The sequence below is a fragment of the Vombatus ursinus genome, unplaced genomic scaffold, assembly GCF_900497805.2.
Source record: "Vombatus ursinus unplaced genomic scaffold, bare-nosed wombat genome assembly UNPS02014807.1, whole genome shotgun sequence".
In the NCBI taxonomy this organism is placed as follows: Eukaryota; Metazoa; Chordata; class Mammalia; order Diprotodontia; family Vombatidae; genus Vombatus; species Vombatus ursinus.
This window is the reverse complement of record NW_020954585.1, coordinates 6,517,280-6,531,997: the sequence shown is the minus strand read 5'-3', so window position 1 is coordinate 6,531,997 and position 14,718 is coordinate 6,517,280. Positions and strand designations below refer to the sequence as shown.

The window sequence follows — 14,718 nt, the reverse complement described above, 5'->3', positions numbered from 1 at the left end:
TATTTTTCACAGTTATTCTAACATGTCAGAATCATTTAAAAACAGTAGTTTTCTCAGTTTTTCTAATTTCCTTTTTTTGCCATTTCGATATCACATTTGCCACTCCTTTCTTTAGAGCAACAATATTTTCTAATATAAGTTAGTACGCACTTTTAAAAATGACTGTAAAGTCTTTATTCTAGCCTGATAGTAGATACTTTGGTCAAACATCTATCCTTATGTGTAAATGTCTCTATCCAATTGAAGAAAACACAATGCTAAATGGGGTGGGGGAAATCATATAGGAATGGCAACAATGCTACTATGAGCCCATTGTCATCCTAGCTTTTTTTTTTTTTTTAATGGTGAGGCAATTGACGTTAAGTGACTTGCCCAGACTCACAGAGCTAGAGAGTGTTATGTGCCTGAGTGTTAGGAACTCAGGTCCTCCTGACTCCAAAGCTGGTGCTCTATCCACTGCACCACCTAGCAGCCCCTATCCTAGCTAATTTAAACCACATTTTAAAACCTTGGTTGGTTATATTTGGTGCAATTAACACTAAAAGTCAGGCACTAGGGAGATGTCATTTGCAAGTAATTTTAAATGTCTTAAGAACATAATAGAGTGCTTCAGCTTTGGAAGAAACTTCAAATTTTAGGCAAAAGGTGGTGATGCAATTTACAGATGTCATTTATTTGCACACAGCCAAGCAACACTCCAGAGTGTAGCCAGAATCATATTAATGTGTTTTTCTAAGTCAATATGTGACCATCCAGGGATCCTCTTAAGGTTTAGTCTCTGCCTCACCCTCCTTCCCATTCCTTTCTAGTCGACAGCACTGCTATAGGGTGATTATAGCTGTTTTCTTGTTTTAGGAACTTAAAAAAATATTGCCAGTTTTGTTTATATGAAAATAGGTTTGAAGGTTTTTTTCAAATTTTAAAGAAAATTAAAATGTCCTTCTTTACTTGGTTTTAGGCTTAATCTTTTACTAGAGGAAGAAGCCAAAAGACAAGATTATGAGGTGATAACAATTAGTGTAATAACTAAAGACACATCAGAAGATTTACCTCATCTTACACCAAGTCCTCCTAAAGAAGAGGTAATTAAGATGACTACAAGTAAGAAAAAGAAAAGGTAAAAGGATGTTTGGTAACTTACTCCTAGATCAGGGCATGTAGACGTGACAAGAACCTTGGAACTCAAAATTCTACCATCATAACCAATAAAATCAAACAATTGCATTAGATTTCTATTTAGAAACTTTATTTTTAATAAATTTTTATTGACGTCTTTTGCCTTTATATAACCTACATTTCCCAGTGTATCTCATCATGTTAGACCTTCTAAAGGGCTATATCCTGTGTAACAAGGAAAAAAAATCAAAACTAGCCAACACAGCAAAAAGAGTCCGACAAATACATGCAGTATTCCACACCCAGAATCCCCAACCTCTGCAATGTGGGGAGAAATGTTTTTTCATCTCTTCTTGGAAGGCAAGCTTGGACCATCAGAATTTTGCAGCATTCAGTTTCCATTTGTTTTGCTGATTTTTTCACCTGTGTATTAGTTCCCATGCTTTCTTGCATGTCTTCCCATGCTTTTTTGTATTCATTACCTTGTTTCTTATAGTACAGTAATATCACATTCTACTTATATACTGCAACCTGTTTGGTCATTTCCCAAATAAGGGGTATCTACTTTATTTCCAATTCCTTGCTACTCCAAAAAGTGCTGCTATAAATATTTGGGTGCATATGGGGATTTTTTGTCATGAGCAGTTGAATCTCTTGGTCAAAGGGTATGGACATTTTAGTCACTTGTCTTCCAGTTGGTCCAGTCCAATTATTGGAATGATTCTTAGAAACACTTTAAAAACACTTCTTAAATAATAACCCAGTGAATTTTAGCATTTTTATGATGTCATTACTACAAATGTTGTACTTTCAAAATTGAGTCAAATGAAATATAGACGTACCCATAAAACCTAATTTGTCTTACACAAAAATTCTTGTAGTAGTATTCACAGTCCAAGACAATGAAGTCATAACTAGTTACAGGTATAGATGACGGAGCACTGCTTGGTATTGAAAAGAATTCAACAAAAATCTATTGAGCACTTAAAATATAGTATATGCCAGGATTTGTGATAGGTGTTGGGAATACAAAGACAAACAACAGTTCTGGCCCTCAAGGAGCTTACACTCTTACTGGGGGGAATGGGAGAAGAGGGAAAAACATATACAGTTAAAATCAAAATACATAGAAAACAAATACAAAGTAATTACATGATTAATTGATTTCAGGCTCAAAAAGAATTCCTGAAAGAGCTTAAAAAGGATTTTAAAAATCAAATGAGAAAGGAAAAATTGGGAAAAGAGTGATGAAAGAAATGAGCGATGAAAGAAAACTATGAAAAATGAGTCAACAGTTTGGTAAAGGGGACACAAAAATCTCTGAAGAAAATAACAGCTTAAAAAACAGAATAGGGCAAATAGCAAAAGAGGCACAAAAATCCACTCAAGAGAATGCTTTAAAAAGCAGAATTAGTCAAATGGAAAAGGAGGTATAAAAGCTCACTGAAGAAAATAATTCCTTAAAAATTAGAATTGAGCAAGTGGAAGCTAATGACTTTATGAGACATCAAGAAACAATAAAACAAAATCAAAAGAATGAAAAAATAGAAAATGTGAACTATCTCATTGGAAAAACAACTGATCTGGAAAATAGATTGAGGAGAGATAATTTAAGAATTATTGGACTATCTGAAAGCCATGATAAAAAAAAAAAGAGCCTAGACATATTTCAAGAAATTATCATGGGAAACTGCCCTGATATCCTAGAACCACAGGGTAAAATAGAAATTGAAAGAATCTACCAATCATTTCTTGAAAGAGATCCCAAAATGAAAACTTCCAGGAATATAGTAGCCAAATTCCAGAGTTCCCAGGTCAAGGAGAAAATATTGCAAGCAATCAGAAAGACACAATTCAAGTATCATGGAACCACAGGCAAGATAACACAAGATTTATCAACATCTACATTAAAGGATCGGAGGGCTTAGAATATGATATTCTGGAGGGCAAAGGAGCTAGTATGACAAACCAAGAGTCACCTACCCAGCAAAACTGAATATAATCCTTCAGAGGAAAAAATGGGCATTTAACAAAATAGATCACAGCTGAACAGAACATTTGACTTTCAAATATAAGACTCAAGAGAAGAGTAAAAAGGTGAACAGGAAAGTGAAATAAGGGATTAAATATGGTTAAACTGTTTGCATTTCTACATGGGAAGATGATACATGTAACTCCTAAGAACTTTATCATTAGGGCAATTAGAAACAGTATACTTAGACAGAGGGCATGGGTGTGAGTTGACTATGATGAGATATCTTTTTATTTTATTTTATTTTTTAATTTTTAGGCAATTGGGGTTAAGTGACTTGCCCAGGGGTCACACAGCTAGTAAAGTGTCAAGTGTTTGGTCTGAGGCCAGATTTGAACTCAGGTCCTCCTGACTTCAGGGCTGGTGCTCTATCTACTGCACCACCTAGCTGCCCTCTATAATGAGATATCTTTAAAAGAAAAAACCAAAAAAACAAAAAACAAAACAAAACAAAATAAAAAAACACCAAACAAACCAAAAAACCAAAACCCAAAATTAAGGGCTGAGAAAGAGAAATGATTGAGGGGACATCTAAAAAAATTAAGGGGTGAGAAAGAGGGATCCACTGGGAGAAGGGAAAGATAGAATGGAGTAAATTATCTCATGTAAAAGAAGCACAAAAGAGCTTTCACAGTGAAGGGGAAGAATAGGAGGGGCAGATAATGTTTGAACTTTACTCTCATCAGAATTGGGCCAAAGAGGGAATGATATACACACTTAACTGAGTATAGAAATCTATCTTATCCTACAGGGAAGTAGGAAGGGAATGGGATGAGAGAAGAGGACAGAAGACTGATAGCAGGGAGGCAGATTTGGGGAGGTGGTGGTGAGAAGCAAAACACTTGAGGAGAGACAGTGAAAGGAGAAAGAGAGAGAGATAAATGGGAAAAATAGGATGGGGGGAGAAATAGACAGTAATCACAACTGTGGAAAAATTTTTACAGCAAGTTTCTCTGATACATGTCTCATTTCTCAAATATATAGAGGTCAGTCAAATTTATAAGAATACAAGTCGTTCCCCAATTGATAAATGGTAAAGGATATGAACTGGTAGTTTTTACATGAAGAAATCAAAGCTATCTATAATTATATTAAAAATGCTCTAAATCACTATTGATTAGAGAAATGCAAATTAAAACAACTCTGAGGTACTACCTCATACCTTTCAGATTGGCTAGCATGACAGAAAGGGAAAATGACAAATGTTGGAGTGAATGTAGGAAAATTAGGACACTAAAGCAATGTTGGTGGAGAGGTAAACTGATTCAACCATTCTGGAGAGCAATTTGGAACAATGCCCAAGGGACTATAAAACTGTACATACCCTTTGACCCAGCAATACCACTACTAGGTCTGTATCCCAAAAAGGTGAAAAAACAAAAAAAAGGAAAAGGACTATATGTGAAAGAACATTTATAGTAGCTCTGTTTGTGGTAGCAAAGAATTGGAAATTAAGGGAATGCCCATCAATTGGGAAATGGCTGAACAAGCTGTAGTATATGATTGTGATGAAATACTATGTGCTATAAGAAATGAAGAGTAGGATGTTTTCAGAAAAATCTTGGAAGACTTACACAAACTGATGGAAAGTGAAGTGAGCAGAACCAGGAGAACATTGTACATAGTGACAGCAATACTGTATGATGATCAACCGTGAATGACTTAGCTATTCTCAGATATACAGTGATCCAAGACAATTCTGAAGGACCTATGATGAAAAATGCTATCCACCTCCAGAGAAAGAAATGATGGAGTCTGAATGTAGATTGAAGCAAACTTTTTTTTAACTTTCTTAACTTTCATTTATTTATTTGGTCTGTTTTCTTTCATGTGACTAATATGGAAATGGATTTTGCATGACTCCATATGTAAAACATATCAAATTGCCTGCCTTCTCAATGAGGAGAGGGGAAAGAAGGAGGGAAGGAGGGAATTTGGAACTCTAAATTTTTAAAAATGAATGTTAATTGATTTTACATGTAATTGGACATGTTTTTTTAAAAAGCTAAAAAAAAGAAAATTCCACTATTTAAAAGGCATGCAAAGATAGACATTTGAGCACTTCTACCTAAAAGGGAAGACTGTTTTGTGTTTAAATATGAGGAAAGGGAACCCATGCTTTTTAAATCATTAAGGCAAAGTTTAAAATTTTTTTTTTTACTTTTATGTTGTTTTTAAATTATTTTGGTTTGTAAGGAAAATAAAGTTTAGTTTTGTTACTTTCTATAAATGCTTTGAATATCTGCCACCGTACAATTTGGTGAGGCAAGAATGGGAATCCTATAACTTTGCTAGATATTTTAAAACTTACAATCTTTTTATAATATCCAGGATTGACTAGGAACAATCACACTTAAGCTCATTAACAATTATATCCTAAAGTAAAAGTAGTGAATGAAAAGAAATGTAAATAAAAAATAAAAATCTTTGAAATTTTTTAGCAATTTATTCATTTTATTTTCCAGTAAAATAGTCACATAATATCAGAAGAATGGAATGGCATAGATGTAGCAGACTTGCTTTTAATAATTCCACTTAAATATTTAAAATCTAAAAATTTTACAGTCAGAGTTACGGATTTGATAGAAATTTGATTCTTACAAAGCAAGTATTGCTTTACTATTATCATTAATCCAGTCAATAATATGACTAATAACCAGTAATGTTAAACAAAAATTTTATGAATTTTTAGACACTTTAAATAAGCTGTTTTGTTGGTCAATCCAAGAAGAATATGTTGTTGAATTGTGTTGCACAAAGTTTCTTTACTTCTTCTGCAAAAACAATAGAAAACACTGAGAAAAGCAGATGTCCTTATTGCCTTTGCCCCCAAAGGTTACGTTGTGAATTACCCTTGACCCAAGTTCCAACAATCTAAAAAACTTTTTATACAAGAAACAAACTAGATGCTAGCTGACAGAATGCTGGGCATGTTGTCAAGAAAGCTTGAATTCAAATTTGGCCTCAGAAATCACCTGGGCAAGTCATTTCAACCTCTCTGGTCCTTAGTTTCCTTATCTGTATAAGGAAAGGTTTAGACTCAATAGCTTCTACTATCTCTTCTAGCTCCAAAACTATGATCCTATGAATCTAGGTATCTTTTTTTTTTTAAGGCAATTGGGGTTAAGTGACTTGCCCAGGGTCACACAGCTGGTAAGTGTCAAGTGTTTGGTCTGAGGCCGGATTTGAACTCAGGTACTCCTGACTTCAGGGCTGGAGCTCTATCCACTGCGCTACCTAGCTGCCCCTGAATCTAGGTATCTTTAAAGTAGACTGACAAATCTTTAAAATTTCTATCAATAACGTATGCTTCTGGTGGGACCTGGCCTTAAAAATTACCACAAATTTAGCAATTCCTAAAAATATGACTTTGGATACATAATAATTATTTGTATTCATCAAAATAATAAGGACTCTAAGATTATCTGTTTAATCCCGAATTTTAAAATTTTCTGAAATCATTATACTAAATAATTTTATAATTCTTAAGTGAATAGCAACAGGACCTCGCAGTGTGCAAACTTCCTCTAACATAGGCCACAAGCCATCTATGCCTTCTTTACTATGTCCCATGAAGTTGCCCAAGACACGTGGAGGTCAGTGACTTGCCCAGGTTTACATATCTAGTAAGCATTGGAAGTAGGATTTTAACCCAGGTGGTCTTGACTCCAAGCCAAGTTGCCTCTTACAATCCTTATAGATTCACAAAGCTTATTTTGTTTTCATTTTCCCCTAACTAATGAAATGTCTGGCAAGGGAAAAGGAAGAGAATAAGCATCTATATAGGGCCTAGTATGTGCCAGGCACTGTGATAAGTGCATTACAAATATTAACTCATTGCTTCTCACAACAACCCTGCAAGCTAGGTACTGTTATTGCCCCAACTTCACAGTTTGGGAAATGGAGGCAAATCATAGGTTAAGTGACTTGCCCAAGATCAGATAGTGTCTGAGGTTGGATTTGAATTCAGGTCTTCCTCACTTGAGGCCCAGTGCTCTATCTACTGAACCACCTGGCTGTCCCGGGTTCCCTGGCAGGGATAATATAAGTACAAAGAAATGTCAAAAACAGACATCAAACTTACCATCTGTGATATTTGTCTATAATACACACCATAGAAGATATATACAAAAATCTAAAGTTCAGATTTCTTATCGCAGAAAAAAGTTGCTTGCCCCATCTCTATTTATTTATTTACTATTTATTATGCGGCAGTAATGTTTGCCTGAAGGCAAAATGCTGCATAGAGTAAGGATGGCTACTCCTAACTTTTATTCAAACTCATCAGAATACCCAGAATACAGTCACCAGAAATATGGCAACATCAGTCATGCTATTATGTAGCTGGAGAACGCCAATCACTTTCAATTGACAAGTTATACTTGCTCCTGTACATGATGACAGATCTAAAAACTATCATACAAACTAGAAGATTCTGTAAAAGGTAAAAGAATAAAATTTACTGCTTTTCTACATTAGTTTTTTTTTTCTTTCAGGAAAAATGGCATTTGCACAGAATGTGGCAAACAATGTTTTTATTTTGGATAATAGAACTATTATTTTGGATAATAGAACTATTGAAACAATTTATTTTTCAAGTATTTTCACAATACAGAACTCTTTAAACAGGGAAGTAAACTTTAATGGGGAGATTATTTTCCATAAAGTTATGAACATTATGGCCAGAGTAGTTACTAAATGCATTAGTTAAAAACAAAGCCCTGATTATCCATGATTTTGTTCTACTTGTTACTCAAAAACTACACCAAGTCCAAATATCTGGGTTCAAGGCCCAGCTCGGTGACTTATTAGCTGGGTGACCGAACAAATCATGCCTCAAAGTCACCTGTAAAAATGAAGATAATGTGCTAAGCCTCACAACAACTTTGCGAAGTAGGGATTACAGATAATCTCCATTTTATGGATGAGGAGCTAAGCCTCAACAACATTAAGTCACTAGCCTATAAGTGTCTCAAAGAGGCAGCATTTGAACCCAAGTCTGACCAAAAGGTTCCAGCTCTATCCCCTGCACCACAAAACATAAGAAGTGTTTCAAATAATTTGAATGTCTAGGATATGGAGGAAAGAGTGGGCTTGTTCTATGTTGCTCAAAGGCAGAATGAGGGCCAGGAAATGAAAATCGGGAGACAAATTTGGACTCATCGTGATGAGTGAGTTGTTGGACAATAGAAGCTGCCTCCTGGAATACTGTAGTGTTCAAGCAGAGGCTGAATGAATGCCTGGGAGGCCATAGGAGGTCTTCCTGCACTGCTGGGATGCTGGACTAGAGAGGCTGGACCTCCGGGGTCCCTTCCAACTCTAAGATCCTAGGAATGAAAGCAGCTCCCTTGGTGGACCTCACTTAAGACTCTAGTCTAAATGCACCAAACTGCATTTTTTGGTGTCCGACAACAGACTTCTGACCAGGCTTCATCCTACTTTATGGCCCTTAATTAACACATGTAAAGTTTTTCAAAATGACTTTTTTTTCCTTTTGTCTGAAAGCAGACTTCTTTTGCTGATCCCATACATCTTCCCAGCTTCTGCCTACAGGCCTTTCTTGACTTGTAGTTTTTCTCTTATGGGTTCATGGCCACGTCAGCATTTGAATAGGGGATATTGCTGATATGTTACATTGTGATGAACTTAAGTCATTTCCTCTACATGTGTGTGACTGCATGTGTTATGTTTCCCCAACTAGATTATAAGCCTCCTGACAAAAAAAGATAATTCTGTTAACAATTTCACAGGACTGGTACATGCAAAAGCACTTTGTAAACTATAAAGCACTACACAAGTATAAGGGATCATTACCATATTTTTCTTAATAATGATACATTGAAATCCAGTCAATTTGTTGGCCTCAATAACATTAAAGTATCACTTAAACACCAATGAATACTTACCATTGACCTCAATCAGGTTGGCATTTTTTTGATTCAAAATAACATAGAGTTCCCGCTGATCTGATTTTTTCCCAACAACCCAATAGTCACTCATTGCCTTCACAATGATTTCCTCATCCTCATCCATTCTGTAAAACAAATTTCATTATGTAACTTTATAGATATATTAGTATAAAAATGTGGATGCAGATTATGAAAAGTCAACATTGAAAAAATTTCAAGAAATCACAGAGAATTTTAGTAGATAACATCCTTCAGGGTGTTATGTATGAAATGAACAGCTGTAGGAAAGAGCAGCTATAGCTACTGATGGGCTTTTTAAATTCGGAGAATTCTGAACATGCAGCTTGGGGAAATGATTACAAAGTGATCATGGGAAACTAATGTGATGCAGAAAGCTCTCCCTGCATTTTAAAGGGTCATTATTTTTAGCATATGGCATCTATTCTGAAATAAAACTATGAAAATTACCTTGTAAAGTCACTGTTGATATCACCTAGAATCTTCATGAGGTCAGGATGAACAGATGTAAGTGAAACGCTAGGCGTTTTCCTCATGTGAATTGTACTTTTCTCTGCTAAATTCATATGATTGAAGTAGATAAACTTAAATTGGGGCTCCTTTTCAGACCTGTGAAAATATGTTAACAAAATAATCAGTAAAATATTTTTAAAAGCACTGAATTATCCAATCTATGTAAATATATTCCCTTAAGAATCTTAAGTGCTATGGCTAACTGATATTTTCATTCTCCAATTGTCAATAAAGAGATTTCAAAAACGTGAGTCTTCAAAAGTAGTCATCTCAAGGGTCAGATATGGCTATTAATTATAATGACTATCTTTTAGTGATTCTTTTTTTGATAAAGCAGGGTGTTTTGCATATAGTGGACATTCAACAAGAATTTGTTGACTGACAAAGATATAAACTATATTAATGTTAAGTTTCAGTTCAGATAGGACATTGATTAGTACAATCAGATTTAACTTATCTACATCCCTGGGTGTTACAGCATTCCACGTAACTGAATTTTCCAAATAAATAAAGTTTTGAAAACAGTCACTTTAATAACAACCAGAACAAAACTTTTCAATGTGGAAATCTAAAAGATATCACACACTTTCCTGACTTCTATAATAGAATATCCTGACTACAATTTAACCTTGAGTCATTATATCAGCTATGCTAGTACCGTGACGCACTGAGTCTACTATTTGCCACTACATTAAACTGCCCTAGACTTCTATGTATTTTCAATTCTTTGTAAACTTGTGTTCTTAGGGATGTTAAGATGTGTCTCTGCCCTCAAGGTGCCTAGAATGTGCTGGAAGAAGATATGAAATGGATATAGAGACATATGAGGCAATGTAAGAAGGAATAATGAAGCCAAAAAAGAGATTCAGACAGGTTCCCAGAACATCTGAGGAGGTAGAGAACACTTTAGCTGGGGGTGCCTATATGATGATGGGAATAAGGGAATACCAACTTTGTACTTTATTACACCAGCCCTGTCACATCTATTTTGTTTGCTCAGAGGCCCTTTTCCCTTATGCACTGGTTTCTGGTGGAGTTTCTTCTAAGTAAGCAAGGTGTCACCAAATATTCTCTCATCTACTGCTTATCACCTCTGTTAAACATTAAGTACATACCTAGTGCATTAATAAAAATGAACTAGGGGTTAAATACACATTTTACAGATTAGGCACTAATATTTGGTACTTGGTATGGGTAAAGCAGATTGATCATGTGCCCATCTAAAGGCCAGTGGTGAAGAGAGAGGGCTAAGTCTGATGGTGAAGCCATGGCCCTAACTTGAGAGGATGACGTTCTTTGAACTATATCTTTACTTCCAAAAATGCATTTCTTTGGAGAAAGAAGATAAGTAATAGGATCACCTGAACACTAACACAGCTTTCCTATCCATACTTTTTTCCCATAGCTGTTGAATTAAGTATCAAAGATCTGTCTGTTATTGCTACCTCTTAATTCCACATGATTCTACTTCCTATGTTAGCACAGACAATTAACCAAATAGGCAATTAAATTATTTTTAATTTTTAAACAACTGATAAAAGGAATCTTTTCTCAAGTCCTCACTAAGAAATAATCTTCTAGGGGCAGCTAGGTGGCACAGAGGCAGCTAGGTGGTGCAGTGGATAGAGCACTGGCCCTTGAGTCAGGAGGACCTGAGTTCAAATCAAGCCTCAGATACTTCACACTTACTAGCTGTGTGACCCTGGGCAAGTCACTTAACCCCAACTGCGTCACCAAAAAAAAAAAAAAATGAAATAATCCTCTTTATAATAATCCTCTTTCATTTTCTGCTCTTCTACGTTCATATCTCTTACAATTTAATGTTGGATTTGGCTAATTGAATTAGCCAAATAGTCAAACCTATTGTTATAGTATTATACCAAGAAGGAAAATTAAAAAAAAAGTTTAGATAACATATGGTCCCTGACCTCATCTATTTGCTAGTAGAAATATAAAACGTAACTGATTAAAAAAGTATAGAGTCAGTGTACAAGACAGGTGTTATAAGTCTTTTTCAGTCATGTCCAACTCTTTGTGGCTCCATGGTTTTCTTGGCAAAGAAACTGGAATGGCTTGCCATTTCCTTCTCCAGCTCATTTTGCAGATGAGGAAACTGAGGCAAACAGAGTTAAGAAACTTGCACAGGGTCACACAACTCGTGAGTGTCTGAGGCCAGATCTGAACCCAGGAAGATGAGTCTTCCTGATTCCAGACCTCATACTCTATTCACTGTGCCACCCAGCTGCTCTTGATAAAACAGGTACAAAATACTATTTGAGGCCCAAAGGAAAAAAAGTTACTGGAGAATGTTTCCTACAGGACACCTGAGTTAGGCTCAGTTAGTCCTTAAAGGACATGAGGGAATTCAGCAGTCAACTGGGATAAAGATATTGTGAGCAAAGCCAGAGAGGCAGGAATGTTCAGGGCAAGCATAGATTTCATAGTGCAATTTGGTTGAAGCAGGGTCGTGTAGAAAGGTTAGATAAATCTTGAAAAGTAGAATGGCACCAGATTGTAGACAGTCTTAGAGTAAAGGCAAAAGAATTTGAATTTTACTGAATAGGTAATAGGGTTCTAAACAAATGAGTGACATATTTTCATAAGGAAGGTAAGTCTGGCAGGGGTGTGAAAAGTTGATGTGGAGGGGGAGAGAGTAAAGACTATTCTAACAGCTTAATAGGTGACTGGTCTAAGGTACAGCCATATCTACATGTGCCAGAGGTATGCTGCAGAAGGAGGTTTTGGAGTCTAGCCTGAATCACTGTGTGGTTGCATTTAGAAGCATTGTCGGCATGAATGCTAAAGTTTCTCAGGATGGCAAGGGAGAATACAACAATAAATTAGGTGCTACAGTCCCTAAGGAAATTGGAAATGATTTGGGAGGCTGGTTTGATACTAGAAAAAGGATGGAGAGAGAGTGGTATAAGTGGATTACAGGGATGAACAAGTTACTGAGAGAAAGAAACAGCAATGGGGAGTAAGCCAATTCCTCCTACTGACCTGGCAAAAACTGGCCAATGAAAGGCAATGGGATACAGTGGGGAAAGTGCTGGGATTGGAATTAGAGGACTTGAATTTGAATCACGGCTCTGCCACTTATTTAACTTCGTGATACTGGGCAAGTCAATCTATATATAGGCCTCAGTTTTATCATTTGTAAAATGAGAAGGACTAGATCATCTCTAAGATCCCTTTTCCATTTCTAAATCGATGATCCTATGAAATGGAACACGTTTAAGATATCTGATAGAGACAGGGAAAAACTTGGTTTCAATTAAAGTTAATGCATGCCAAAGACAGTCTTTACCAGTAACTGAAGTAAGATTGAAACTGTTTTTACAGTTAAGGTGTCAGAAGCTACATCTAGAATGAAATAAACTAGATCTAAGTATTATACTTTTTAAAACCTTATTTTCTAGAAATAATTAGAATGGCAAACTAAATTTATATCCCATAGTAGTAACCACAAATTTAGCACATTATGATATATGCATGTGTCTGCATGCATATATAACCTAAAACCTCCCTAAGACTTCTGGGACTTCCTGTATAATTAAATTGTATTTCACAGTCAAATACATACATCCCTTGAGAATTCCACAGCTAGAAAGAATTCCTTCCCTCTTTGTCATTCCATCACTACTTCAATATAGTAGGCTCATAAGCTAGTCTAGTCAAAATAGCTTAATTCTGTTCTCATTTGAGTAATACAATTTTATTAGTTTTCTCAGAAACCACCTGTTAAAATTCCCCTACATTAACCATTAAGATATAATTGATAGATTTCTTCAACTTTACTCCACAATATTTTTAAAAAGTAACGCAATGATTCAGTACACAAGTACTATTTCATATATATCTTAGCTATAACTTACAAAATAACAATTAGTAGTTATTGCATGTGATAAATATCTATTTTGGTGATCAGAAACACATGAACAAAACTATCTAATAAAAAAAGATCAAATATTTATTGCTATTGCTGAATCTCATCAATTAATAGTCTAGACATTTTCCACTATTACTGAGGAGTACCTGAAAACAAAATTAAACTGACTTCTTGGACAGCTTAAGAATATCAGGTCTAAAAAAATGACACAAAGACTTTGTTTCAAGATTTATATTTAAATTAAAATATCAGGCAAACCTGGTCTTTGTTGTAATTGACTGCCTAGTCCATTCACTTGCAACATTTTTAAGTCCAAATGCATGGCCTCATACATTAAGGTTGGAAGCATTAGACTGATATGTCACGCGGACCCTGGAAAATAATTTTTCTTTAAAAGACACAGTCCTTTTCCAAGTAGAGATGAGGAAACACCTTACAAGTTACTCACAAAACACAGGATAGACACAGGATAGATTCTTAAGAGAAATCTTTCAGGCAATTGTAAAAATAACAAATAATTTAAACAATGTGGTAGGTGGGTAAAAATTTTATCAAACACAATTGCACCAGCCCTAATTTTTTTTTTTTTGATGATTAGAAAGCCAAGTAGTTATGCCTCCAACTGGAGACTTTTCTTTCATGAAATAAATGTCTCCTTTTTTTGTATGACACTTAATAATGGGAAATACAAAATTATTTTAAGTGTCTGGGTTGTGTATTTTAGCATGGAAAGGCTTAATTTTCCCAAGCAACTAATAGAGAAATGAAATGGTTTCTACCGAATTTGTAAAAATTATGTTTCTTATGCCAGCTTATTAATTTATTTGGATGTTTTACAACAGGTAAGGTACTTTTTTCTTTGAATTTGTCTGTTGCTTGGAAGGATAAGGAGACATGTCAAAGTGAAAGTAAACTTAAATATACCACAATTTTTCTCCTTGTTATAAGGTACAGTAGAGATTGCAGCAGACAGCAAATACAAACAAGGATCATTCTGTCTATCCCTTCCACCTTTATTGGTTCCTTTAAATGTAGGATTAACAGGGGCCCACTGATGTTCAGAAATGTACTTTCTCTAACTTTGGAAACGAGAAAGCAAAAATAATGTGCCTTGGAATATAGCCAAAATTGCAAGTGTAGGCAAACACATATAAGTGTATGGAAAGCTGACTACTATTCTTTTTTTTTTTTTTTTTTTGGTGAGACAATTGGGGTTAAGTGACTTGCCCGGGGTCACACAG

At 35.3% G+C, this 14,718-nt stretch overlaps 2 protein-coding genes across 3 annotated transcripts in view; one reads left to right on the top strand and one right to left on the bottom strand.

The window, feature by feature from the left end:
• Positions 1-2,189, top strand: part of LOC114052341 (radial spoke head 10 homolog B2-like) — a 61,867-nt gene extending 59,678 nt beyond the window's left edge. For both annotated transcript variants that reach the window (XM_027874895.1, XM_027874894.1), the window contains one exon: positions 959-2,189. In XM_027874895.1, the coding sequence (XP_027730696.1) occupies positions 959-1,121 (163 nt within the window). In that variant the 3' untranslated portion in view covers positions 1,122-2,189. The remainder of the gene's footprint in view (positions 1-958) is intronic.
• A 3,673-nt stretch (positions 2,190-5,862) lies between these two features.
• CCZ1 (CCZ1 homolog, vacuolar protein trafficking and biogenesis associated) overlaps positions 5,863-14,718 on the bottom strand; it is a 35,160-nt gene continuing 26,304 nt past the window's right edge. Inside the window, exons 13-15 of the mRNA XM_027875053.1 lie at positions 9,526-9,684; positions 9,055-9,182; positions 5,863-5,922 (exon numbers count right to left, since the gene is read on the bottom strand). Coding sequence (XP_027730854.1) covers positions 5,867-5,922; positions 9,055-9,182; positions 9,526-9,684 — 343 coding nt within the window. The 3' untranslated portion in view covers positions 5,863-5,866. The remainder of the gene's footprint in view (positions 5,923-9,054; positions 9,183-9,525; positions 9,685-14,718) is intronic.